At 60.6% G+C, this 26,394-nt stretch overlaps 1 protein-coding gene across 6 annotated transcripts; it reads left to right on the forward strand.

Annotated features, from left to right (window-relative positions):
• The first annotated feature begins 847 nt into the window (after positions 1-847).
• Positions 848-25,998, forward strand: TSPOAP1 (TSPO associated protein 1). 6 transcript variants are annotated; one of them, XM_061174710.1, is made up of 32 exons: positions 848-1,177; positions 1,993-2,100; positions 2,386-2,514; positions 3,099-3,278; positions 3,835-4,020; positions 5,266-5,343; positions 5,428-5,511; positions 5,761-5,850; positions 6,022-6,144; positions 6,395-6,499; positions 7,965-8,015; positions 8,328-8,348; positions 9,141-9,345; positions 9,943-10,115; positions 11,641-11,756; positions 12,053-12,162; positions 14,781-15,611; positions 15,779-15,930; positions 16,262-16,639; positions 16,725-16,964; positions 17,331-17,510; positions 18,095-18,940; positions 19,590-19,689; positions 19,776-19,930; positions 20,545-20,713; positions 21,088-21,159; positions 21,591-21,623; positions 21,817-21,920; positions 22,007-22,078; positions 22,292-22,402; positions 23,048-23,109; positions 24,839-24,928. In XM_061174710.1, exons 1-31 carry the CDS (start codon positions 848-850, stop codon positions 23,075-23,077), a joined length of 5,562 nt encoding a protein of 1,853 aa, XP_061030693.1. In that variant the 3' UTR covers positions 23,078-23,109; positions 24,839-24,928. The 6 variants fall into 6 exon arrangements, with proteins under 6 accessions (XP_061030693.1, XP_061030692.1, XP_061030688.1 ...); XM_061174709.1 differs by lacking the exons at positions 848-1,177; positions 1,993-2,100; positions 2,386-2,514; positions 3,099-3,278; positions 23,048-23,109 and having other exon boundaries at positions 3,770-4,020; positions 14,781-15,038; positions 15,315-15,611; positions 24,839-25,998; XM_061174705.1 differs by lacking the exons at positions 848-1,177; positions 1,993-2,100; positions 2,386-2,514; positions 3,099-3,278; positions 23,048-23,109 and having other exon boundaries at positions 3,770-4,020; positions 24,839-25,998.
• The last annotated feature ends 396 nt before the right edge of the window (positions 25,999-26,394 follow it).

A 26,394-nucleotide genomic window follows, 5' to 3' on the forward strand; every position in this document is an offset into this window, starting at 1 on the left:
GGCGCCCACCATTTTGGGGCTCCGGGACTGTAGGGGACCCTTCCAGTCCCCAGAGCCGAGGCCAGCAGGAACAGAGACTATGAGGCAAGCAGCCCACCGACCCAGGCCTCCTTAAGACCAGCCCAGCCGCCTAGCAAGCTGGCGAGCAGCAGCGGGGAGAGGAGCAGGGGATAAAGGACCACGGCAGACCTTTGGGGGTCACCCCAGCAGCTCCTGTGGACCCTAGCCAGGCTGAGGGACCGTGATGGATGGTCAGACTCACGGACGCTGACGGACACACCATGACAGCGATGCACACAGCAGCACAGCACTGAGACACTCAGATACAACCGGTGACAGCATCACACACTGCCACAGCCCTGCAATACCGACAGCCACACACACAGAAACAACTGGCAACTCTGAAACAGGCACACACAGTGACACACAGAACCACTACCCCCTGGCATACACAAGTGGGGGCACCCATCCTCCAAACACACACACAGCAGCGCTGACCGGCACAGGCAGACCTGGAGACACACGCACACCCTCACCCAGGCACTGCTGTCGGTGGCCTCCGCACATCCTCCCCACCCCCACGGGGACACCCTTGCTCCTCCACACACTTGCGCGCACACACAGCCACGAACAAACACAGCTCGCGTACCCCCAGCTCAGCTCTGGCAGCCCCGACTCCTGCAGCCTCCTTTGTGGGTGAGGAAGAACTCAGTCAACCTTGGATGGAGCTGCGGTGAAGCCAAGAGCTCAGAGAGGAAAGGGTCTGGCCTGGCGTGACCCTCACCAGCCCCTCCACCTGGCTGGGTGATGTCCCCCCTCCCGGGTCCTGGGAACCCTTGGCAGAACCATGGAGCAACTGACATCCCTCCCACGGCCGGGGGACCCCGGAAACATGGAACCATGGGCACTGCCCGCCTGGCAGAGCTGGACTCCAGGCCAGGGGGGCGAACCTGGAGGTGCATCCCCAAGCATGGCTGATACTCTGGCAGCTCTGCGTGTTGGAGAACTGAGGCCTGAGGAGAGCTCCGAGCCCGAGGGAGCCCGAAGCCCCGGGCCTGTGGGTGGAATCCAGCCTGAAAGAACAGAAACTGGGCTGCCCAGCCCCGGGCCAGGAGCATTGAGCTCTGGACCCAGCTGCCAGAGGCTGGAGGACAAGGAGGTGGAGGCTTTCTCTAAGGTAAGGGCGCTGTGGATGGTTGGGGTCTGCGAGGTCGAGGATCTCACCATGCCCTCCAGCCTGGGCATGACACGCAACTTCATGGCCCACCTCTCTTCTCCGGGCCCATCTCTGTCTGTGGGCTTGTCTCTGTGACTGTCTGTCCTCCCTTCTTTGGTCAGAAATCTCACTGGCTCCATTTTTCGCCATCTGTCTGTCCTTCTGACTCTGCCTTCTCTGTCTACCTCTGGCCCTCCCCCTTCCCTCTCCCTCTGTGAGTCTCTCTCTGACCGTCTGTCTGTCTATGTCTGTCTGTCTCCTCTGCAAGTCTCTGTCCTTGGGGGCTGGAGGATACTGGGGGCGTGTGGAGGTGTGTCATGGAATCAGAGTCCAGAGGAAGCAGATTCAGGGGAGGGGGCTCAGTGCTGGGCTGAGCCAGGGAGGACAAGTTTTGGGGTCGGTACGAGCAGTCTCCTGTAGAAGATGGAGAGACCAGGACTTTGGGGGACTCAGGGGCCCTGAGGAGCCTGGAGGAGTGGGGATGGGAGCTCGAGCTGGCATTTCCCAAGAGGGGAAGATGGGCAGGGATGGGAAGAATTGAGGACTAGCAGACAGGGTCCCAGGGTTGGGAGATGCTAGTGTCGGCAGCGAGGACTAAACAACCCCTTCTCCTGGGCCTCCTGTGCTCCCCCCGAAGGCCTGAACTGTGTGGGAGAACCTTCTCGTCTCCATGTGTCCTTGGACTGTGGAGGGGGAATGCTTCCCTATGGAGGGCTCTGATTTCCACAGGTAGGGTGGGTTCCTGAGTCGCTGTGCCCTGTCCTTTCCCATGCCAGGGCAAGCTGAAAATGGGCTTTGGGGACAGGCCCAATCTGGAGCTGCTGAGGGCCGTGGGGGAGCTGCAGCAGCGCTGTGCCATCCTTAAGGAGGAGAACCAGATGCTGGTGAGGCTTGGAAAGCGAGTCCTGGGTCCTGGTTGGCGCTGGGGGGAGGCAGACTCAGACACCCCGGGCCTCTGCCTTGGCATCCTTCTCGTCCCATGAGCATCGCTCCAAGTGGGAGCTCCATGGAGCTGACATGACCCCAAGACCCGGAAAGGGTGAACCCCTACCTAGAGTTGCCAAGGACCCCACTGTGAGCCCAGGACTCTAGCCCAAGACCCGGGCTGTTTAGGATTGGGTCTGGGGGGTGCTCCCCACATGCCCCTATTCTGGCTGACCCCTTGTCAGAGGAAGAGCAGCTTCCCCGAGACGGAGGAGAAGGTGCGGAGGCTGAAGCGGAAGAACGCAGAGCTGGCGGTCATTGCCAAGCGCCTGGAGGAGAGAGCCCGGAAGCTGCAGGAGACTAACCTGCGGGTGGTGAGGATGGGAGGCCACTGGATGGAGGCTGGGCGACCAGGGAAGAGGGGCGCCAGGGCTGGGCCGGAGGGGGTGAGGCTTGGGAGTCACGGACTCTTAGCACCTAGGAAAGCAGGAACCCAGGGGCTGAGGTGTAGGAAGGGCAAATGCCAGCCAGGCTAGGAGGCTGAGGGTTTCTGGAGCTACAGGAGGGAGGCAAGGGCTGGGCGGGGAGTTCCTGAGCAGGCAGGGAGCGAGATTCTGGATTACCACGTGCTGGTGCTGGCTGCAGCCTCCCGCTGAGCTCATCTCTGGGTGCAGATCTGGTGGGGGCAGGGATGAAAACCCATCACAGTGGCAGCCCTCAACTAGCAGCATCCTTTGGGCCTAAACTAGGATGTGCAGTTAACCCTTTCACTCCCGCTTGAGGATTGCAGGGATTGGGTCAAAGGGAGGCTGTTGGTCTCCTGAGGGTAGATCCAGGGTAGAAGCAGGAGGCCACACTTCTAGGTTTTCATCCTAACCCCTCCTGTGAGAGGAGCTGAGGATTGGGAGGAGGGCCCCAGCCCTCAGATGACCGTTGGCCTTACCCCTCCTCTGGCCAGGTGAGTGCTCCCATGCCCAGTCCAGGGGCCAGCTTGGAGTTGTGCCGGAAGGCCCTGGCCCGCCAGCGAGCCCGGGACCTCAGTGAGACAGCCAGTGCCCTGCTGGCCAAGGACAAGCAGATTGCTGCCTTGCAGCGGGAGTGCAGGGAGCTGCAGGCCAGGCTCACCCTGGCTGGCAAGGTGCGAGGAGGCCTTGGTCACCCCTTCCAGCTCGGCCCTACACAAGGCCGCCTGCTCGGCAGTGTGGGATGTGGACTGAGATGTTAATGAGATGCAAATAAAGCGAGAAGGTGGAGGCTGCTGGGGAGTAGGTTCCCCTGGCAACGGCCCAGGTGGGAGCGGGGAGAAGGAGCCTGAACCGAAGGGGGTGGAGCCATGAGTCCCAGACCTGGGAATTTCTGTGCTCCAGGCTTCAGGCTGCATGCCAGTGGGTCTGACTGTATGAATCCACACATACCTCACACTGGTGTGAAGAGATGTTCTCAAGGCATTTAGCACAGTGCCGGGTACGCCGTGAGTGCCCAGTAAACGAGTTCCTGGGAATATTTGCACACGGGCTAGCGGAAGCATGTGGCTCTGTAAGCATGCATCTGTGACCAGGCATGTATGCATGGGGGGATGTGTACTTTCCCCCGCCCCGGAGCCCCTCCAGTCAGGCGGAGGGCGGGCTCTGCTGGGCATGGCGTTGGGCGGGCAGGGGTTAGGCCCGACTCCCCTCCTTGTCCCGCGACTCCAGGAGGGCCCCCAGTGGCTCCACGTGCGGGACTTCGACCGGCTGCTGCGGGAGTCCCAACGGGAGGTGCTGCGGCTGCAGAGGCAGATCGCCCTGCGCAACCAAAGGGAGCCGCCCCCGCCGCCTCGGCCCCCAGGCCGGGCCGCCCCGGCCAGAGCAGGGGCGCCCGCCCCCGGGGCCCCGGGAGAGGTGAGCGCCGGCGCATGGGCAGGTGTGTGGGTGTGCGGAGATGGGGGCGGGAGCGGCTCGGGGGATCTCCCCCTGTACCGCGCTCAGGGCCCCGACGACGCGGTGGTGGCGTGCGCACTGCAAGGGCTTGGGGGACTGTCCCCAGCTGGGAGCAGGGTCCTCTGCCCGGCCTCCCGGGGCTCGTACCTGCGCCGCGCCCGCCCCCAGGGGCTCGGGGTCTGCCCTCCGCAGGCCTAAGGCCCGCGGCCCGCCCCGCCGCCCCTGCCGTGCCGCCAGTGGTACGGCCCGGCTGCAAATCCCCGGTTGCCCTGGCAGCCACCCGGGGCCCAGCCCGCGCCGCTGCCTCCCGCCGCAGCCGCCGCAGCGCGGGGACGCCCCCTTCAGCGCCCGCCTGGTCCGTCAGGCCCGGCCCGGCTACTCGGGGGCGGCAGTGTGTCCGCCCCCAGCTCCAGGTACGGGCGGCCTTCACTGGGCGCCGGGCTGAGGTGGCCCCTGGTCCGAGGGCTAGGGACCCCGCTCCGGACCCCCAGAACTTAGAGGTCTGGCTCCTCTCCATCCTCTGTACTGGGCAGCACTTAGGTCCACCTCCTTCCGGGAAGAGGGGAGGGAGAAGGGACCTCCTGGCGACCAAGGCCTCAGGGTGTGGGATGCTTCTTGCTCAGATTTTGCCCCTCTGCTTGGCCCAGAGAGGGAGATGCATCGCCCATCAAGACCTGTCCTCCTCCGGAGTTTGCACGGATAACTGGGACGTGCAATAGGGTGGGCTTGGTGGAAGCTGGGAGGAGGGTCTGGCCAGGTCTGCAGGCTCTGGGCCGAGCCCAGATTCTATGGATCCATAACCCTTAGCTCTGGGGACACCACATCCCTGGGGGCCCAGGCAGCCTCCTACTTATCTGCCAGTCGCTGAAGGACACCCAGGACAGTTATTGAGTGCAGAGCAGGGCTGGAAGCTAAAAAGGGAACGCTTTGGCCTGGATAAGGGACCCATCTCCCAGGGCACACATGGGTCTCAGGATCTCAAAGCACTATGTCTGGAGGACACAGGGGTGCAGCCTCTGCTCTTCCACGTCAGCTGGAGATGAGGGGATGCGGTGGGGGGCAGACAGCACCCCTACTTCCCGGGCAGGGATCTCTTTGCTGACCGTGAGATGGGGTGGGAACCTCCCTCAGACAGGCGGGGCTGGGGGTAGGCTGCCCTGAGGCCCTCTTCTCAGGTGCCAGCCCTCTGCCCCTGGCCATTTCCAGGCCACGCCCCAGGAGGATGTGGAAAACCCACCCGTGGTCCTAGGGGAGCCAGAGAAACAGCAGAGGGTGCAGCAGCTGGTAAGTCCCAGGTCGAGGGCTGGAGGAGACCCATTCTGGGTGGATCTGCCTTCCCACATGAGGAGCTCCATTCTGACCTCACAGGAATCAGAGCTCAGCAAGAAGCGGAAGAAATGCGAGAGCCTGGAGCAGGAAGCCCGGAAAAAGCAGAGGCGATGTGAGGAGCTGGTGAGCGCCCAGCTGGGCAGGCCTCCCGGGGGGCCAGCTCCTCCCTTCCCTCAGGCCAGCCAGGTGGTGGGCTCCCCTCAGCTCTGCTTCCTTCCCTCCTGCCCAGAGAGTGTGCTTTTCCTCCCGTTCTGCGGGGCTCCCCTTTCCTGGCTGATGCAGGGTCCAGGTCGGGGAGGGCAGTGTCCTCTGTGTGGGGAGAGGAGGAAGGTGGGCGCTGGAACCCTCCCCAGAGGTCCTCTGGTCTCGCAGGAACTGCAGCTGAGGGAAGCCCAGAGTGAGAATGCCCGCCTCGTGGAGGAGAACTCTCGGCTCAGTGGGAGAGCCACGGAGAAGGAGCAGGTAGCAGCTCTGCCCAGGTCCTGCTAGGCCCCTGGTCTCCAGGCAAAGGGCTGTCTCCTCCACCCACCCACCCCGGACTGGGCTAGAGTATGAAGCGTACTCTTACCCCTGGTGAGGATGCGGGGGGTTGAGGCTCACACCCTGAGCTCCCTGGCGCTGCCCGCTCTCCAGGTGGAATGGGAAAATGTGGAGCTGAGGGGCCAGCTCCTGGGAGTGACGCAGGAGAGGGACTCGGCCCTTCTCAAGAGCCGGGGCCTGCAGAGCAAGCTGGAGAGCCTGGAGCAGGTGCTGAAGGTGAGGGGACTGTGCGGGGGGGGGGGGGCATCGGTCCCTGGCACAGGGAGAGAGTGGGACAGTGGCACTCTGTGGGGCACTGGGGTGTAGGCCGAGTCCTGGTGCCGCTGGCCCTTCCCTTCTGTAGCCTCAGTTTCCTTTTCGACAGAGAGTATGTGATACACACGGTGTCTGAGGCACCCTCATCTTAGATCTTCTGTAGGAACAGCAGAGCAGGGCTTGGGCCTTGACGCGGGCTCTTGCGTTTCAGCACATGCGGGAGGTGGCCCAGCGGAGGCAGCAGCTGGAGGTGGAGCACGAACAGGCCCGGCTTAGCCTGCAGGAGAAGCAGGAGGAGGTCCGGAGGCTGCAGCAGGTGGGGGCAGGGTTGGGGCGGGGCGGAGCGGGGGAACGGTGGTAGGTTGCCGGACCCCAGCTTTATCGTCACTCGTCCAGTGGGTGTTTACTGAGAACCCATTGTGTGCCAGGCACTGTGCCAGGCACTGGAGGGACCGGGAGGGGGCAAAGATCAGGTCCCTGACGGATCAGCAAGTAAACAGATCCAGGAGTGAGATGATCCCAGTCATGGACAAGTGCCGCGGGGGAAGTGACCAGCGTGATGTGACGCAGAGTGGCTGGGATGGGGTGAGCGGCCTCTTTAGAGAGCTCGGCAAGGAAGGCCTCTAATACCTCAGGGCCCAGAAGGAGCCAGCTGATGAGCACTCCAGGGAAGGGGAAATAGAAGTGCCAATGCCCTGCGGCAGGAAGGAGCTTGGGGCTGCAGACCAGTGCGGCTAGAATGTAGTAGGATGGACAGAACAGCCGGAGTGGGCAAGAGCCAGATCACATCAGGCCTTAAAGGTCAGGGGAAGAGTTTGGATATTTTGCTCTCTGAGTAGTTAGAAGCTGTTGAAAGGTCCTGAGCAGGGGAGTGGCATGATCTGATTCATCATTTTAGAGGATCACACTGGCAGCACTGCGGAGGATGGACGGGGGAGTGGGCACGGAAGCAGGGCAGTCAGGTGTCGGGTGGCTGCAGGGGTCCAGGCGGGAGATGATGGCTGTCTGGATTAGGGTGTAGGCAACACAGCTGGAAAGAAGTGGATAGATTTGAAATATTATTTTGGGCATAGAACTGACAGGATTCACCATGGGATTCCAGTTGAATGCCCGTTCTTTCACCCATTTGCTGACTAAATGGAGGGCGAGGCTTTTCACTCCCCAGGAGTGAGGGATGAAGGGCCTCAGATTTGAGAGGTAGGGAATCCTGAGTTCTGTTTTGGCCAAGTTTGGGTTGTGTGTTAAACACTCAAGTGGAGATGTCCATAGACAGCTGGATTTATGAGTCTCGAGTCCTGGGGATGCTGGTCTTGGAGACAGGTTTTGGAGTATTCAGTGTGTCTAGTCGTGTGACTAGAGGGGACCCTTTGGGAGAGAGTAAAAGCAGGCCCAGCACTGTGCCCTGCGGTGCCCTTACACTCCGGAGGGGTAGAAGATGAGCCGGCAGGAGAGGCTGAGAAAGAGTGTCAAGAGAGACAGGAGGGAAACCCTGAGGCATGAGGTCCCCGGAAGAGAGAAGCAGTATGAGGCCCCTGTCCTTGACCCTGTTGCCTTCTGACTCCATTCAGGGTGGGAGTCAGAGGGAGGAACCCTCAGCCCCTTCCCAGCCCCCTTCCCTCTTTCTCCCCCCTCCTCTCCCCTCCTCCCCTTTCTTGTCTCCCTTCACCCTCCCTACCCTCCTCCCTTCCATCACACTCTATCCCACCCCCATTCCATCACACTCTATCCCACCCCCATTCCTCATCCTTCTCCTCTAGCATTTTGCCTCCTCCCACCTGTAGGCCCAGGCAGAAGCCCAGAGGGAACACGAAGGGGCCGTGCAGCTGCTGGAGGTGGGTCCCTGGGGGTGGCCATGAGCTCTGCCCGCTTCGGGGAGGCTGGGGAGGTTGAGCGAGCGCTGGAATGGGTGGCGTGGGTGTGTGGGGAGTGGGCTCCCAGGAAGGGCCCTTAAGTGCTCTGGGGCCTGGGGGGATCCCCTCCCCCTTTGGCCCTGAAATATCCTTCCCTTTAGCAATTGCTTAGTCAGTCTAGGGGGCTGACTGGGCGGGGTCCGCTTGGGTCCCTCTTTCCTTCCCTCCCTCTCTGGGCAATGACCTACAGGGCAAGGGTTCTAACCTTTCCTCTGTGCTTTCCTCCGGCCACAGTCTACCCTGGATTCCATGCAGGTACGTCCTCCTGACTCCCCACCTCCCTGCGGGGGGGCCTCCCCAACACCTCTCCAGGCTGGCCGAGCTGTGTCTCCTCCCTTAGGTCTAAGTGGTTCCAACCCTCATGTCCAACGATGGGGGTGCGACTGGTAGCAGACCTGAGACTCCGTAGATGGGCTGGGATTCTCACAGGACATGTGGGCCACCCCCTCGTCCCAGATCTGCCACTGTGCTTGGCAGACACAGGCCCTGCCCTCCTCTAAAACCTAGCCACTGAGACCTTGAGGAAGTTCCTCACCAGTCTAACCCATGATCCCCTTGACAGGGACTCTCCTGATCCCTGAGAAAAATTCCTGGGAATTGGCTCACTCCTGTCACAAAGATGTCCCTGGCTCCCGTGTGGGATCTCTCTGGGGACTTCTCTGAGGCCAGGGATTTGGGTCACTGACTGTGGCAGGGTGACAAGCCACGGAGCTGAGAAAACTCCTGAAGTGATACTGTGGTGGTGATGGGGGTAGGGCGACCCCTTTTGGCCTAGAAAGCAGCCACAAGCAGGAAGTGCCGCTGCCTGGGGCAGGAGGCCTTGCTGCAAGAGGCAGGGCTGGGAGTGAAGCTGGCCCACAGCTCCCGGTCTTTACCCTCAGCGGCACACTATTCGGGGCAGTGGGGCAGCCAGGCTGAGGGTTGGTGCCCAGGCCTAGGGGCTGGGCAGATGTGATCTGAAGCCTAGTGCGGGGCTGTGTGGAGATGGCACAGTTTGGATCTGGCAGCTTTGGTGGGTCTTGTGGCTTGTCATGTGTCTTGGCCCAGGTCCGGGTTCGAGAGCTGGAGGAGCAGTGCCGCAGCCAGACTGAGCGCTTCAGCCTCCTGGCGCAGGAGCTCCAGGCCTTCCGCCTGCACCCGGGCCCCTTGGATCTGCTCACCTCCTCCCTGGGCTACAGTACCCTTGGGGACCGCCCGCCTCCCCCCTGCTGCTGCTCTACCCCCCAGCCCTGCCGGGGGTCTGGCCCCAAAGGTAAGGTAGACCCCAGTGACATTAGCCTGGAATCCCCAGGTCTGGGGTTTTTTGTATAGAGCAGAACTCAGGGTCAGAGAAGGCTAGCAACTCACCCAAAATCACACAGCAAGTTAGAGCCAGGTCTGGCTTGAACCAGGCTCCAATGGGGAGAAAACAAGCCCACGGGAGCATCTCGGCCTGCTGCTCCTCCCCCTTCAACAAGATCTCTGTGGCCATGGCTGGGAGGTGGGCACTAGGAGTCAGTAGCAGGCAGTATGGGCTGGTGAAGAGCCAGCTGGGCTTCAGTCAGATCTCGTGGTCCCAGCTCCACTCACTTAACAGTTCATGATGCTGCTAACGCTCTGTGGGCCGTGTGTTCTAAGCTGTAAGACAGGAGCATCCAAGGCACCTCATCAAGCTGCTCTGAGGAGCCTATGAAATAATATATGTAAATCACCTCCACCTCCACTTAGTAAGTTCCCCCCCACTCAGTATTTCCCTTCTTGTAAGGAAACTTGGCCGTGGAGGGCCTGACCCCTAGATCCATGAGGACCCTTGGTCCCTGGTCGCTCCTCAGGCCACAGACCCCAAGGCTACATGTCATCTTTTCTTTAGACCTTGACCTCCCGCCAGGCTCCCCAGGGCGCTGCACCCCAAAGTCTTCTGAGCCTGCCCCTGCCACCCTTGCTGGGGGCCCCCGAAGGACGGCCAAGAAGGCAGAGTCTCTCTCCAACTCCTCTCGTTCCGAGTCCATCCACAACAGCCCCAAGTCATGCCCTACGCCCGAGGTCAGTGCTGGGGCAGGGCCTGGGGGGAGGGGGGTGGGGAGGTGACCCAGGAGTTGGTTGGCCACTGGCCCGTGTGGGGTCCCAAGTGGAGCCAGGCCCCGGGAGAGAGGGGCCCGTGGATTCCTCCCCGTGGGCGGGGAGCTCAGGTGGGGCCCATCCCACCCTCCTGCAAGCCCTCCCTTGGGGCCGCCCAGCCCCACCCCTCTGGGGCCCAGAGAGGCCCTAGAGTCCTGGGCTGGATGGAGTCAGACACTTTGGCGCCAGGATCCACCTAATGAGGCTGGTCCTGAGTCTGTGGCAGAAGCAGGCGGTCATGTGAGGAGGAGCACAGGTTCCGGGATTCAGGTCCCAGCTTTGTCCCAGGCAAGTCGCTGCCTCTTTCTGGGCTTCGGTTTCCTTGTCTGCATTTGGAACTAATAACCCTGCCTGTGAGGATTACGTGAAAAAATACAAGGGTGGTACCTCCCTCAGTGCCGGGCACACCGTAGACGCTTAACGTGTGGCAGCTGTTATCACTACCAAATTCTTTGGTATCACTCACAACCCCTCCGATCACCTCATCCCTCTCTCTACCTTCCAAACCCCAGAAAGTGTGTGGGGTGGGAGGGTGGTCAGGAGCAGCCGTGCCGTCCCAGGTGGTTTCAAGGGGTAGAACCCGGCCGCGGCCTCTACTGCCCCCTTGTGGGATGGAGCGGTGGTGCTGGCTTTGGATGCCCCAGTTTCCGCTCCCAGTACCCTCGTCACGGGGACTTCTCAGCCTCTTCTGCCTCCTGGCCTCCAGCTCTTCACCATGGGAGTGCTTGGCGGCGTTTTTTTTTTTTTTAATTTTATTTATTTATTTATTTATGGCTGTGTTGGGTCTTCGTTTCTGTGCGAGGGCTTTCTCTAGTTGTGGCTGTGGCAAGTGGGGGCCACTCTTCATCGCGGTGCGCGTGCCTCTCACTATCGCGGCCTCTCTTGTTGCGGAGCACAGGCTCCAGACGCGCAGGCTCAGTAATTGTGGCTCACGGGCCCAGCTGCTCCGTGGCATGTGGGATCTTCCCAGACCAGGGCTCGAACCCGTGTCTCCTGCATTGGCAGGCAGATTCTCAACCACTGCGCCACCAGGGAAGCCCTTGGCGGCGTTTTTACCTTAAGGAGACAGACTGTCGTGGGACACCCTCCCCCGCCCCTCCCCCACCGGTGTGGCTGGCCCCCTCTCCGATGGGGAAAGTGGTCTTATTTACTGGGGCTGGTGCAGAAAAGAGGCTGGGGCTCAGGGAGGGATCCAGTTTACCCCGCCCCCCCCCGCCCCCCGCCCCCCCACTCCCCCACCCCCCCACCCCGGTCCCTTGAGCCAGGGCATCTGGGCTCCGCCAGGCCCTGCCGGCTCAGGTGCTGAGTTAGAAAACATCGGGGCCCATCGCTGCCGGCCTTGCCCAGCATCTGCTCAGTTTCTCTTCTCAAAACGGTGGGTCCTCCTCTGCCTGCTTTGCCTTTGGCCCCTGGGTCCTGGAGGGGACTGGCCCTTTCTGCGTGTCCGCAGGTGGACACAGCCAGCGAGGTGGAGGAGCTGGAGGCAGACAGCGTCTCCCTGCCCCCAGCAGCACCGGAGGGCAGCCGGGGGGGAGCCAGGATCCAGGTCTTCCTCGCTCGCTACAGGTGGGCCCTCACCCCTGCTCCCCATTTCCCCAGCACTTGGGGTGTAAGGGAGGAGGGGCCGGTGAAGAGTGCGGCCTCTGGAGACGGTGGGGGTGGGGCAGGGACCCCAGCGGGACATGTCCTCTTAGCCTCGTTGGGCTGGGGTGGGCGCAGTGGGTGCTCCACGTGGTTAAAGGGGGACAACCAAGTCTCCGTAGAGGCCGAGTGCACTGGGGGAGAGGACACAGGACACGGAGAGGAACGTCAGTCGCTGTCCTTCTCCTTCTCCTCCTCCTCCTCTGCACCTCCCCCAACAGCTACAACCCCTTCGAGGGCCCCAATGAGAACCCAGAGGCAGAGCTTCCACTTACCGCTGGCGAGTACATCTACATCTATGGCAACATGGACGAGGATGGCTTCTTTGAAGGTAGGAAGGTAGTGGGGATCATTCTGTCCATTCGCCTGCTTTTAAGCTCCTCTTCCCGAAGACCTCCACCCATCTGTATCCTCTCAGCCCACTGTAACTTCTCAGACTCAGCTGAAAGGCATCCAGAGACCCGGCAGCCCGCGGGGAAAGGGAAAGGGAAAGGGAAAGGAAGGGCTGTGGGAGCAGCTGGTCCCTGCCCAGAGCAAGGCAGGGCCTACGACGGTCCAGGTGGCAGACAGAATGTCACAGGGAATTTCGGCTAAGTTCACTCTTGTGCTGGCAGACAGGGCATGGCAGCGCTTAGCACTAGTGACCTCGAGGTCAGGCATGTGGCATAGATCTGATGCTGGACCCCAATCAGTGTGGGGAGGAGGAATCAGGGTCCAGAGCCCCAGGAAAGGGTGTTAACGAGTGGTTAGCAGTTGTCAGGGCCCAGGCAGGGCGTGAGCTTCAGGGCAGTTCTACAGTGCCCGTGGGATGGGGCAACCGCGGCAGATGCCCCATTACTGAGACTGGGCAACTCCTCCTTGGGCCCCACGCCTGCTGTTTGAGTAGGTGCTGGGAATGATGGTAAACAGCTAAATTCTCTATAAGGATGGATAATGGAGAGCAGGATTAAATAGCTCCTGGGAAAATGCTTTTTTTAATAAAAAAATAAAAATAAAAACAGCAACACCTTTTTTTGGAGGGGGGCGGCTAAAACATAAATATTAACTAACCACAGGTTACTAGAATTTGAACTATGCAATTTGGGATAGATTGAAAGGCATGTAGGCAACTGGGTGTAGGATGCCCTATTCCTCCTCCTCATACTTCCGCTAAGTGACTGCTTCATCTGTGTTGGTCCCACCTGGGCTGCTCTCAGTGGCTCAGGCTTCAGGAGCACGAGACTGACTCTGGCCCAGCCTCCAGCACCAGCCTCTCGGGGCTGTGGATCTGCTTAGTGTGACGGTTCCTACCGTTAACCTCACAGCCCATAGTGTTAGTGCTTATGTTAAGTTCCTAGGGCTTCCGTAACAAATTTCCACCAACTGGGTGGCTTAAAACAACAGAAATGTGTTCTCTCACAGTTCTGGAGGCCAGGAGTCTGAAATCAAGTTGTTGGCAGGGCCACACTCCCCCTGGAGGCTCTAGGGGAGAGTCTGTTCCTTGTCCCTTCCAGTTTCTGGTGGGTCCAGGTGTCCCTTGCTTGTGGCCACATCACTCCAGTCTCTCCATCTGTGGTCACATTTCCTCCTCTTCTTCTCTCAGTGTCTCTCCCTATGTGTCTCTTATAAGGACACTTGTCATTGGATTTAGGACCCACCCAGATAATCCGGGATGATCTCATCTCAAGCTCCTTCACTTAATTGCATTTGCAAAGACACTTTTCCCAAATATGGTCATATTCATAGGATCCAGGGTTTAGGATGTGGACATATTTTGGGGAGGCCACCTTTCAACCCACTGCAGTGCTCATGTTATCTAATTTATTGAAAGTCCCTTTTGTTTCTTCTTCAAGTTTCCTTACTTTTTGTTTTTCCCTCCTAGCGTAAGTAGAGAGAGAGGGTGTTGGGGAAACTTACACGCCTTCCTGCAGCTCAGGCCTGCCTACACCCCCCTAAACCCTGGCCCCTGCTCCTCCTTCCTCCCAGTAAGGCACACCAGCCGCCCGCTCATCTGTTCCCCAGGAATCTTTCTCCTTTTCCCAAATTAGCTGTGACGTGACAGACTGTGTGTCCGATTTCTTGTTTTTCTGATGTCTCACAAACAAAAAACAAACGCTTTATAATACTCTATTGCCAAGTGTTCAGGGGAACTGGCACAGGGTAACAGAACTTACCTTCAATCGCTGTCTGAACTGACTGCCAGTCATGCTTCTGGACCCAGGCCTGCTGTGGGTCTCAACCCCTTCTAGAACCCACAGGGGATTCTTTTCTCTGGCAGGTATGTCTTTTGTGTCTAAAGATTCCTTCCCTTACTCTGACCAGATGGGCGTCCCTCTCCCTTTGAGGATGTCTGTTTTCCACCCAGGGAAGTTGAGGGGCACCCCCGCCCTCACTCCTCAGGCCTGTGTAAAATGACAGTTTTCAAACATACGGAAAAATTAAATAGTACAGTGAATACCTATGTACTCACCACCTAGATTCAACAGTTGTTAACATTTTGCCATAATTGCCTTCTCTGTATGCAGGTTAAAAAGATGATTGAAAACCAAGTGTAGACAGATGGTATTTTACCCAGACATACTTCAACATGCATCTCCTTCTAAGGACGTTCTTCTGCATCCTTGCAGCATCACCTGGGAGCTCATTAGAAATGCAAAATCTCAGCCCCACCCAGACCTAGCTGAGTTAGAATCCCTATTTTAACAAATCTCCAGGTGATTCATATGCACATTAAAATTTAAGATGCCTGTCCTATATAACTACAATACTGTTATCACACCAATGAGAATTAACAGTAACTCCCTAATCCAGATCTTGACTGCTCCTGTCTTTTAAAAAGCAGTGACAGGTAAATGCTGATCTGAATCAGATGCTTAAGATCACCCACTAACCATTGCTCAAATGCATTTATTGGACTGCTTTTTCTCTACCTCCTCTCTGTCTTCCCCTCCCCTGCCCTCCCTCCACCAGGGGAGCTCATGGATGGCCGAAGGGGCCTGGTCCCTTCCAATTTTGTAGAGCGTGTGTCCGACGACGACCTCCTGACCTCCCTGCCTCCAGAGCTGGCTGATCTGTCCCACAGTTCAGGCCCTGAACTCAGTTTCCTGAGTGGAGGCGCGGGCGGCAGCAGTAGCGGGGGCCAGAGCAGCGGGGGACGCAGCCAGCCCAGAACAGAGGAGGAGGCTGCAGGGGACGAGCTCAGTCTGAGCCCCTCGCCCGAGGGCCTGGGTGAGCCCCCTGCCGCGCCTTACCCCCGCTGTCTGGCTGTCCTCAAGCAGCTGGCCCACAGTGTGGTGCTGGCCTGGGAGCCGCCTCCTGAACGCGTGCAGCTGTGTGGCTACCACATCTGTGTGAATGGGGAGCTGCGGCAGGCCCTGGGGCCCGGGGCGCCCCCCACGGCTGTGCTTGAGAATCTGGACCTGCAGACCGGGCCCCTCCGTGTCTCTGTTCAGGCCATGACCAGCTGGGGCGGCTCTGACCCTCTGCGCTGTTGCTTGGTGCTAGGGGCCCGGGCCGGGGTGGCACCTAGCCAGCTGCGGGTCCATCGACTGACAGCCACGTCCGCTGAGATCACCTGGGCGCCCGGCAATAGCAACTTGGCCCATGCCATCTACCTCAATGGGGAAGAGTGCCCCTTTGCCTGCCCTAGCACCTACTGGGCCACCTTCTGCCACCTGCGGCCTGGTACGCTCTATCAGGCCCGAGTGGAGGCTCAGCTCCCGCCTCGAGGGTCCTGGGAACCAGGCTTGGAGAGGCCAGAGCAGCGGGCTGCCACCCTGCAGTTCACCACACTCCCAGCAGGTAGGTGGGCTTGGGCACCTGGTGTCTTTAACACCTGGGAGGTCAGGCCACGGATGGCGGCCGAAGGAGACTGTTGCTACTTGGGTTTTTAGAGAAATGGCGAAGTGGGCTGTTACGTCTGGCAGTGAGTGTGCTGCATTATTGGGTCTTGTGCCCCCTCCCCCTAGGCCCACCTGATGCCCCCCTGGATGTGCAGGTTGAGCCAGGGCCCTCCCCTGGAATCTTGATCATCAGCTGGCTCCCGGTAACAATTGATGCTGCTGGCACCTCCAACGGCGTCCGGGTCACAGGCTATGCCATTTATGCTGATGGGCAGAAGGTATGGCCTGGGGACTGCCCACCTGTACCCTGGGATCGAGATGTGGGTCTCTCCTCGCCATGCACAGAGGCCTAGTCTCCCCAACCTGGCACAGAGGCTGCCTGGCCCTGGCATTTGGGCACTAAGTAGCAGATTGGTTAAGAGCATGGGCTCTGGTAGCAGATGACTGGCATTCCACCACTGAAACCACGTGGCCAGGAGGCTTAGATGAGACGTGGCACGCCAAGGGTGCCGTGCCTGGCATGATGCCAGTCACTGTGGTGGTCGTGGAGTCCTCACACCTGGCCACCTCAGCCTCCCTTTCCTGTGCTGTGCTCCTTCCACCCTGCAGATCATGGAGGTGGCCTCCCCTACAGCAGGCAGCGTGCTGGTGGAGTTGTCGCAGCTGCAGCTGCTGCAGGCATGCCGCGCGGTGGCCGTGCGCACCATGTCGCCCCACGGCGAGTCGGCCGACTCCATCCCGGCTCCCGTCGCCCCCGCCCTGGCTGCAGCCTCCTTGCCAGCCAGGGTCTCCTGCCCCTCCCCACGACTGGGCTCGGAGGCCAGACCGCCCCTTGCTCCAGCCTCCCCGGGGCCTGGAGACCCCAGCTCTCCCCTCCGGTGCCCCAACCCCCATGGAACTCGAGAGCCCCCCGGGGGCTCCCCAGCAAGCTCTCCCGGAGAGACACCAAAAGGATCCTCAGAGGAGCCCCCAGTGCCTGGCTCTCAGGTACGCTGCTGGGGAGAAGGGGAGCAGGTGGAGACTGGGAGAAGGGTCTGGCGCTTGGGCCCTTCCTCAGTGCCTGCTATTCCAGGAGGAGGCTGGGGCAGCTGTGCTGGGTGCCCCAGGGGACAGCAAGGCCAGTGAGCCAACCTTGGGAGAGCGAGTTCCTGGCCCTGCAGCTTCCTCCCTGGCCGAGGAGGAGGCTGAGTGGACCGCGGGAGAAGCCCGCCCGGCCCCTGGCTCCACCCAGGGAACACTGGCCCAGAGGCTGCCCTGTGCTGAGGCCTGCCGTGGAGGAGACACAGGGCCTGGGCTGAGGCCCAGGGCTGAGGTACGGGGTTGGGGACACTGGGCCACCTCAAGGAATCGAGGCCCCCCCTCCCTGCCCTCTGCCAGCCCAGATCTGGCTGTCCTCTCTGCTTGTTCTCTGCTCTGCTCTGGCTCTGGTCTGTGCTGTATGTCTGGCCAGCTCTTTGTCACTTTGTCTTCCAGGTTTCTTTCCTTTTTGGCTGCCATCCTTCTTCTTCCCCACCCCCTACTATGCACACCCCCCGTTTGGGGCATGACCCTGTCTCCCTCTGCGAAGGGACCCCGTTCATTCTGGCTGGGGCTGACCCTGCCAAAGCCCCCCCGCACCCCCCCCCCCGCATGCCCTCCCTCACCTCCCTGTTCTCCTCCTTTGTCTGGCCTCTTGCAGAGAGAGGACACGGCCGAGCTTGGGGTCCGTCTGGGGAACTCCCTTGTGGACCATGGCCGCAACTCAGATCTGTCAGACATCCAAGAGGAGGAGGAGGAAGAGGAAGAGGAGCTGGGTGTCAGGACTTGCTCTTTCCAGAAGCAGGTTGCCGGCAACAGCCTCAGGGATGATGGGGCCAAGGTAACGGGGTGAGGAGGGGCTGGTGGGCCCTAGACCTCGGGTTCTGGGGGCCTCTGCCCCACGTGTCAGCAGCTGCTCCAATGCCACCGAGTGCCAGCAACATTCTAGGTGTGTGGCCTGGGCCCTGTCCTGAGCAGCAGATAGGAAGTGGCTCAGGCTTGGCCTCTGCCCTCCTGGAAAGAAAGGGGAGAATGAGGCTCTCTTTTCTGTAACTTCTCCCCATCAAACCCACCAGACGCAGCACCCTGGCCATCTGAGAGCTCGTGCTGGGAGCTTCCAAGGAGGGGGTGGGAGGCCTCCCTGCTGTTACAGGCATGGCCTGTTCCCTGACGCTTCTGCCCCTCGGGATCCCAGCATCTGGGCAGCCCGTTCTTGGGTGTGCTCTCTAATCCTTCCTCTGGCTCTGCCCCGGACATGCTGTGTGGCTTTGGGCCAGCCTCTCTCTCTGGTCTTTCCTCTTGGAGGAAGCTGAGAGAGGGCTATGGGTTACCTGAAACCCCTGCCCTCATTTGAGGGCAAAGGTCACAACTCTGTCCTTTTCCCACGGACCTCTCTTCCCTGCCGCCCTCCCCCCCTCCCCCCAGCCCCAGCCCGACCCCTTCTGTGAGACTGACAGCGACGAGGAGATCTTGGAGCAGATCCTGGAGCTGCCTCTCCAGCAGTTCTGCAGCAAGAAGCTCTTTAGCATCCCTGAGGAGGAGGAAGGAGAGGACGAGGAGGACGAGGAGGATGGGAAGAGGCCAGGGGCAGGCTCTTCCTCCCGAGACCCTGACCCACCTGAGCCTGCCTTCCTGGGGCTGGGCTGTGACAGCGGTCGGCCCCGAGGACCTGGCCTATGTCCTTTGTCTCCCGAGCCCTCCAGGGCTGGGGACCGCCTGGAGGACATGCCTGGACTAGTTGGTGGAAGCAGCTGGAGAAAAGGAAGTGGCTCCCCCGAGAAGCCCCCCAACCGCAGGCGGTCCCCAGATCCCCGTGAACACTGCAGCCGACTTCTCAGCAACGGCGGGTCCCAGGCCTCTGGACGACCAGGCCCCGCCCGGGAGAGGGGCGGCCCCCCCGTGGGCGAGGGCACCAGGGCTGGACCAGAGGCTGCTGGGAGAGGGCGGCCGGCCCTTTCGAGGAGGTGCCCCCGTGGCCCAGCCCCAGAATCAGGCCTGGCCAGCTGCCTCTCCCCCAAGTGCTTGGAAATCAGCATCGAATATGATTCTGAGGAAGAGCAAGAGACGGGCGGCGGGGGCATCAGCGTCACCAGCTCTTGCTACCTCGGAGATGGGGAGGCGTGGGGCGCAGCACCCACGGGAAGGCCCAGGGGGCCTCCGAAGGCCAATTCAGGCCCCAACCCCTACCCACGCCTCCCGGCCTGGGAGAAAGGGGAGCCAGAGCAGAGAGGCTGCAGTGCAACTGGCAGAGCCAAGGAGCCACCCTCCCGGGTCCGTGCCCTCTCCCCACCCTGGGCAGCCCCCTGCCTGCTGCCGCCTGGTGGCCCTGCTTGCTGCCCACCGGCCGCTCCCATTCCACGCTGCCGTCTCCATCAGCAGAGGTGGGGCTGGGCCTCCGGGCTCCCTCACCTGCCTCTTCCCACCCACATTCCACTGCTTTGCTGCTTCTGCCAGTCGGAACTGGGACGCACAATATTCTGTGGCCATAAGTCGCCAATTGCCGCCAGCCAGCCCCCTGCCTCTGGGCCGGGGGGCCCCTTCCTCTGCTTAGCTAGTTACATCTTCAGGACACTGACCGTGATGTCCGGCCTCACCCAGCCCTGCCACCGAGAAGAGGCACTCCTCTCCCACGCTCCTCGGCCAACTCTCAGATCTAACCTTACTCCCTCTACCGCACTCCTCTACTAAGGTGGCCAGAGCTGGGCCTCCCCTCCTGCCCTTCCTCCCCACGTGGGGGTGTCTGATGCCTCCAGTGAGGTTGGGCCACGGCTCCAGGAGAGGAACGTGTGTCCCTGCTCTGCTGTGCCGCTTTCGCTGACGGGGCAGAGCTGGGGGAGTGCTTGCGGGGTCCTGCCCCTGCTGAGGTGCCCGCCAGAGGGGCGGTGTGTCACTTCTGCCGTCTGTTGCCCTCTCTTTGCAGGCAACAGAGACTGGGGAGCCCAGAGGGCAGGACGGCTCTGGGCGGAGGGGCCCCCAGCGGAGAGGGGGCCGGGCCCCCAGGCCAGGCTCCGCGGAGCTGGGTGAGCACCTGTGGGGGGCTGGGCCAGGCTGAGGGGGCTTTCCTGCCCCCTTGGCCAGAGCTTATTGCCACTGCTCTCCCCAACAGCCCCTCCGAGGAGCCCTCCAGAAGAAGCACTGGCTTACCAGGACCTACCTGTCAGGGTCTTTGTGGCTCTGTTTGACTATGACCCCGTGTCGATGTCTCCCAACCCTGATGCCGGGGAAGAGGAGCTCCCCTTCCAGGAGGGCCAGATCCTGAAGGTGACTGACTCACTGTCTGGTCCTCCTTCCTCCCTCCTTTCCTGCGCTGGGGGTATGATAGCCGCGCGTGGGTGAGAACCAGGTGATGGTTCTAGAGCCAGGTGATGTGGGGTTGGGTCCTGATTCTGCCACATCTAGCTGTGAAACCTTGAGTAGATTAGCTAACTCCTCTGGGCCTCATTGGTAAAATGGGGATAATGTTAAGTGTCTACCTCACAGGGTTGTTTGAGGATGAAATGATTCAGTACCCATAGAGCCCTGAAACTGCCTGGCGCATATCACAATGTGATAACTGCTGCTGTTAACATTGTAACTTTTATTGTGCTTCCAAGTATTTATTGAAGGCTTTCGGCTATTGCTGTGAGGTCAGGGAGATCTAGTCTGGGCCGGACTGGGGGGATGGATGTGCAGATAGCGGGTGACGACCACACGGAAAGGGCTATCTTCTGTCATCCCTCTGATCCGTATTCTTGGCTATTTCCCCCTATCTCCTGTTCCACAAAAGGTAGAGCATTCTTCTGCAGTCCCAAGTGTGGTGCTGTGAGCTCGGGGCCTCGGGTGCAGGGAGCAAGCTGAACTGGCCTCCTGACACAACGGGTCTTCTTCGCGTCCAGGTGTTTGGGGACAAGGATGCCGATGGCTTCTATCGGGGTGAAGGCGGGGGCCGGATGGGCTACATCCCCTGCAACATGGTGTCCGAGGTGACTGCGGACAGTCCTGCAGGGAGACAGCAGCTGCTCCAGCGGGGCTATTTGTCCCCAGATGTTCTCGTTGAGGGTTCAGGTATGACCTGCTCCTGTCCCCCACCCACTTCCTGCCACCACAGTGCCAAATCCAACACCACCCGCGCCCAGAGCAGTTTGTATGTCTGGAGTGGCCGAGGTGCCTGCTTGGTCCAGAGTCTGGCAGAGCCACTGGGGCCCTCAGAGACCGAGGCCAGTGTGGCCGCGGCAGTGAGCTTGCCACCTGGAATGGGAGTTCACTGCCGAGGGGACGGGCCCTGTATTTTGGATCCGGGAGGTGGGGGATGAGAGAGGAACGCCCTTAGACGCTCTAGTGCAGGAGCCCTGGTACAGCCCCGGGAGAAGACTGAAGTCTGTCCATCTCCCTCCCTCGCCTGGGTTTCTCTCTAACATCTGCTTGCCTTCCTGGACCAGGGAACGGTCCCTTTGTCTACTCCACAGCTCGCACAGCTGGGCCTCCCCCCAAGCCCCGCCGCTCCAAGAAAGGTGGGTGAGACCCCCTTCTCCCTCGGGGGCCTGTGAGGACGGGAGGGTGGGGACACTATGTGGCTCCCTGGGGAGACACATGGGAGGTCTTGAGCAGGTTCAGGGAATCGGGCCAGACCTTCATCCCCAGCCACCCCTCCAGTGGGCAGCTTCATTCTAGTGGAGATGCGGAGTGGTTTGCTGGGACCTCTGTTCCAGAAAGCACCTGACTATAAATTCTATGCCAGCTGGAGCAAGTCACTTACCCTTTCTGGGCCTTAGTTCACTACGAAAACCAAAGGGCTGGGCTGATGTGCTCTCCGAGCGTCCTTCTCCTGCATCCCTTGTGTGAGGCTGAGCATCCTGCCTGCCCTGCACCAGCACCCCCCCTCCCCCGCCCCCAAAGAAGAGGGATGTGAGGGGCGGGGCTCACAGTCATATTCTCTCCACAGCTGAGTCAGAAGGCCCTGCCCAGCCCTGTGCAGGTGAGGGGCCATCCCTGTGCAGTGGAGACTGGGGAGAGAGGTGGGGCGGGGCAGCCCCTCCGACCTCTCCCCAGGGGCTACAATTAGAGGGGAGGTGGTGAATAGGGGTCAGCAGGCCTCCAGTGCCAAGGATAGTAGGGGGGTGGGGGAGGGTCTAGAGAGAGTCCTGAGTCTTCTCCCCCTCCCCCTCCAGGCGCCCCCCAGCCGGTCTCCTCTACTGGCCTGAAAGCTCCCCGCTCCATGGTGGCTGCATTTGACTACAACCCCCGGGAGAGCTCCCCCAACATGGACGTGGAGGTGAGGACCCTCAGATAGAGCCCAGCCAAGCTGGGTGGTGGCAGGGCCTCCCCGGGCCTGACACGTGCCTCTTGGTCTCTCCATAGGCAGAGCTGCCGTTCCGGGCAGGGGACGTCATCACTGTGTTCGGGGGCATGGATGATGATGGTTTCTACTATGTGAGAACATGGGGGTGGGGGGGTGTGCCCAAGAGGGCTCTCCCAGAGCCAGGGAGGGGGATGAACAAGGGTTCCTGATCGAAGCCCGGAGGAATGGACCAGGTAGCCTCCCATGATAGTGACGTTGACCCCAGGCCGTCCCCCGGGGGCTTCAGGGTCAAGGGGGTGGGGGTGAGGCCTCGCCTGGTCTTAGTCTCAGCATCTCCTCCCCAGGGGGAACTGAATGGACAGCGGGGCCTGGTTCCATCCAACTTCTTGGAGGGCCCTGGGCCTGAGGCAGGCGGCTCAGACAGGGAGCCCGGGACACCCCAGGCCGAGGGGCAGGTCAGTGAGGACCTGGGCTCCCGGTTCAGCAGTTGGGTCTCTATGCTGCTGGTGTGGTTGGAGGGGGGCAGGGGTGGGCAGGACGGCGTCGTGCGAGGAGTGCAGCCGGGCAGTGGTCCAGGTGCGCACTGCGCCCAGGGCGGGGCTGTGAGCTGCCGCCAGAGGGAGCCCAGCCGGGGTGGCTCCCTCCCAGTGTGTGCCCCTCTGTGCAGTGGGGGTGAGGCCGAGACCTTGATCCCAGCTGCCCACACCCCCGGCCAGTGCAGGTGAGGGGCCCTGTGGAAAAGGACCCTCAAGCCTCCCACACCTCTAGCCGTCATAGCCCCTGGTACAGGGACCCTCCCCACCCCTCTGCTGCATCTCTCTGTCTCCCAGGTGCCTTTTAAAGCCAGATGCCCAGCAAGGCCCAGCTTCCTGGGTGGGTGGAGTACAATTAAGCTCCAGGTTCACGGGGCAGGGAGAGGGTGAGGAGGCCCGGCGCCAACGGGAAAGCCCTGGGTCTCCATGTGCAATCGTTCCAAAGGCAGGGGCTATGCAAAGCAGGACCTGCCCCTAAGGCCTGGTGACCTGGGCGACCTGGTGACCAGGTGGAGAGCGTATGGTCTGGCCATAACCCATCTCCTCTCTTTGTTCCCTGTTCTTCAGAGAACGAGGAGGAGAAGAGTCCAGTGCTAGATGGAGATAGATATATGTAGAGACAGCGACATGTAAGTGGGGACTGACCCCCTATGTCCATGTCACCCTACTCCTCGTGTCACCATAATCAGGTGGCGCTCCTTTGTCTCAGACACCGGAGCTGACCTGGCTTTCCCACCTTCTTCCAGGGAACGGGGAGGGAGCTCTTGCCGTGAGCCAGATTTGGGCCTAGGATCAGGCCCTCCCCTTGCCTTACTCTGGGCAATGCCAGCTGCCACAAGAATACATGTCATCCTAGAATATAATGTCCCATATTAGCTGAGTCCTCATATTCTATAGCACATGCAGCTTGTAGAATATTATGTGACATTCATATGGCTCATCAGTATATTATGATACTATATGACTATGGTATTATAATATTGTGATTATTATTGGTGACAGAAGGATGACACTAACGCCACCAGTAATAACAGTCTCCCCCACACAGTCTCCTCTGTATCATGACCTGTTAGGGAATCAGATGCATGATTTTCTGTCCAACTCTCCATTTTCTCCGCTGTGGGGCATAAAACGGGAGGCTTAAACAGTTGGAGTCTGTAGATAACCCCAGACCATTCATCTCTGGGGCTCAGAGACTCCCTCCATTTGTTTCCCCAGCAACCCCTCCCTCCTGGGAGCCCTGGGAGTGGGTGGGAAGGGCCTACCCCCCTCCGCCCCACCCCAGCCAGCCATCAGCCCTGGCTAGTTGGCAAGAGACTCTTTGACCTCTGGGTGCTAGCAGAGCTCTTTGTGGGCGGCCCTGCCACATCACCAGGGTCTTAGGTGAGGGCGGGCCCCAGGCTGGGCACCCAGCACCTGCCAGCAGACTGCCAGGCTCTGGTGGAAGTGGGGGTTTGAGGAAGGGAGTGGGGGGCAGGGGATGGAGAACACACAGGCTGGCAGGAGCTGGCGGGGCTGTACCAGGCACAGGAGGTCGCAGAGTGGATGTGGGAATTTGGCGGGTAGCGGGGAGGCTTGCTCGTGGCTCTCTTGTTTGCCCAGCCGCTGTTCTTAGGCCACTAACAGCACAGTCTGGGTGGGCCTGTGGCAGAGGGAGCCATTCACGGTGGCAAACAGAGCGAGGAGGAGATTCTGCAAGGGAGACATGCTAAGGGAGGGGCAGCAGCCTCCAGAGCTGTGGTGGGCGCTGAGCGCCGCCCGACCGTGAGTCCCCTCTGGCCCCGGGCTCCCTGCGGCCCGCTCAGGGGCCATTCAAGGAAGAGTCTCCATCTCCTCCCCATGGGGTGGGCACTCCTCCACTCCCTGAAGGCCCTCGGACACCGCGTCTGCTGGCCTGTGCGGACCTGCTCCTTCCGTCTGTGCGCTGGTGCAGGAACCATCGTTCCTGGAGTGTATGGCTCCCTCCAGCGTCCCTGTCCCCGCTCTCCCTTCGGTTGGGAGGGGATGATGTGGGGGATTTGGAGCACCCAACCTGAGGGTCAAGTCCAAGGACTCTTGAGCCCAGCATCCTACAGAGAAACCCAGAGAAGGGGAGGGGCTTGCCCAGGTCCAAGTGAACAGAACAGAAATGAGACTCCACGTCTGTCCCTTCCGACTCCCAGCTTAGTGCTCCGTCAGCATCATCGCGCCCGTTTGCCTCTCTGTGCTCTGTGTGGGGCACTAGCCAGGTGGTGGGTTTTGGTTCGCGACTGTGGTTCCGTGACCTGGGGTCTGCAGGCCCCTGAGGTTGTGGCGGAACGGAGGCGGGTTGGGTTGGGGGTCCGGCCCTGACCTTGCCCCTTTTCTCTCCCATTCTAGCACTGGGCCAGCTCAACACAAGGGCCCCCAGCGCCCCCAGGCTGGCCCTGTGCTCCTGGCCCTGGCCGCTTCGCCGGGATTGAATGGGGGGTGCCACAGGGCCCGAGCAAGAAGGTGTGGGGTCTCCTCTCCAAGGGGAGGCAGCTCCTCAGGAAACTGGGCTCTGGGAAGAAGGAGTGACGCTGCGGCCCGTCCTGCAGGCCCGAGGCCCCGGCGCACTGTCCTGGCTGCTTGGGGAAGGCCCTGGACTCTCGTTCTCCCGAGCCAGCGCGCTGGCACTTGGATGGGAATTATACTCGGTGAAGGTCAGAGCTAGATGAGCCCTTGCGGTTGAGTCCTCTGGATGGGCATCTTCCTCTGACAGGAGGGCAGCCTGAGCCGCAGCGTGCGGAAGCGAGTCGGCCACAGGGCTGAGCACCTGCATCACAGAGCCAGGCCTGGGTGTGGACTCGTGACTCCTGGTTCTCCCACCTCCACCTGGTGTCCAGCATGCAATGCTAGTCCCTTCTTGGCCTCCACATGCCTGGCCCGGGGACCCTGTTCCCTCCGACGGCGCTGGCCATCCTCATCAAGTCTTCCCTCCGTGTAGGAGAGTTTGCACTGGATTCTGCAGAGCGCCCCAGCCCCGGGGCGGGCAGGGGGGTGGAGCCGTGTATATATGTACATACTCAGTGCCTCAGCCCAGCTTCTTCCATCTCCCTTCCACTGCACAGGCCCGGGAAGGAGAAAGGCCAAGCCAAAGCGGGCCTGACCCCGCCCCATAGCGCTCCCCTCCTGCCAGCCGCCCTCCTGGCCTGAGACCCGGGCCAGCGGTCAGAACGCAGGAGTTGGGTTTGCCTTATTTTGCTCATCAGATTCAACTTCTCTTTTGCATCGTTTTCCTCTGGCCCCTGTTGGAGTCGGGGGCCTGCGGAAGAGGACAGATTTATGCAGCTATTTTCATACATCCCCTGTTCAGATTGGGGTGGGGGGCTCTCCCCCCTTACCCTAGCCACCTCCCTCCTCCTCCCCCTCCGGCTGGGTGAGTGTCTCTGCATGTTTCCTTTGCTGTGGTGGGAGATTGTTCGACTGAATGCCGCCCCCCCCCACCTTGGTCTCCAGGGGTGTGGAATGGTGGGGGCATTTGTTTAAAGAGACATTTTATTATAATAAAGTCTATTTTCACAACACCCATGCTGGGCTCTACCTGGGATGAAGGACTCCTGAGGGGCGGGTCATGGTCGGCTTTGGACTCCACTTTAGAACCCAGAGGTTAACGTCTGAGGGTGACTGGGGTAAAACTAATGAACACCAAGCAGCTCTGGAATTCTCTTCCTAGGAAGGTTTGGCAGCTTCCTGAGTGCCTGGTTGCAGGGCCAGGTGTTTGGAGTTGGGTCAGGGTCCTGGAGGAGGAAAGTGACCTGGGAAGGGGGTGGGGAGACAGGAAGAGAGAAGGCACCTGTTTCAAAGTGGTGGACTGAACTGATGACATACTGCAATCTTGATTCTCCTGGACCAAATTCATAGGAATAATAGAGGTAAAAAAACCCAGCCAAACATGCAAATAAACAACATAC

Source organism: Eubalaena glacialis, chromosome 19, assembly GCF_028564815.1.
Source record: "Eubalaena glacialis isolate mEubGla1 chromosome 19, mEubGla1.1.hap2.+ XY, whole genome shotgun sequence".
Lineage (NCBI taxonomy): Eukaryota > Metazoa > Chordata > Mammalia > Artiodactyla > Balaenidae > Eubalaena > Eubalaena glacialis.

Bases quoted from the DNA above. Each gene is read 5' to 3' on its own strand.
- TSPOAP1 (XM_061174710.1), top strand. From the start codon at position 848: ATGGAGCAACTGACATCCCTCCCACGGCCGGGGGACCCCGGAAACATG. The intron at 15,612-15,778 runs GTAGGTGGGCTT...CCCTCCCCCTAG, and splicing joins GTTCACCACACTCCCAGCAG to GCCCACCTGATGCCCCCCTG. The intron at 21,624-21,816 runs GTGAGGGGCCAT...CTCCCCCTCCAG, and splicing joins CCCTGCCCAGCCCTGTGCAG to GCGCCCCCCAGCCGGTCTCC.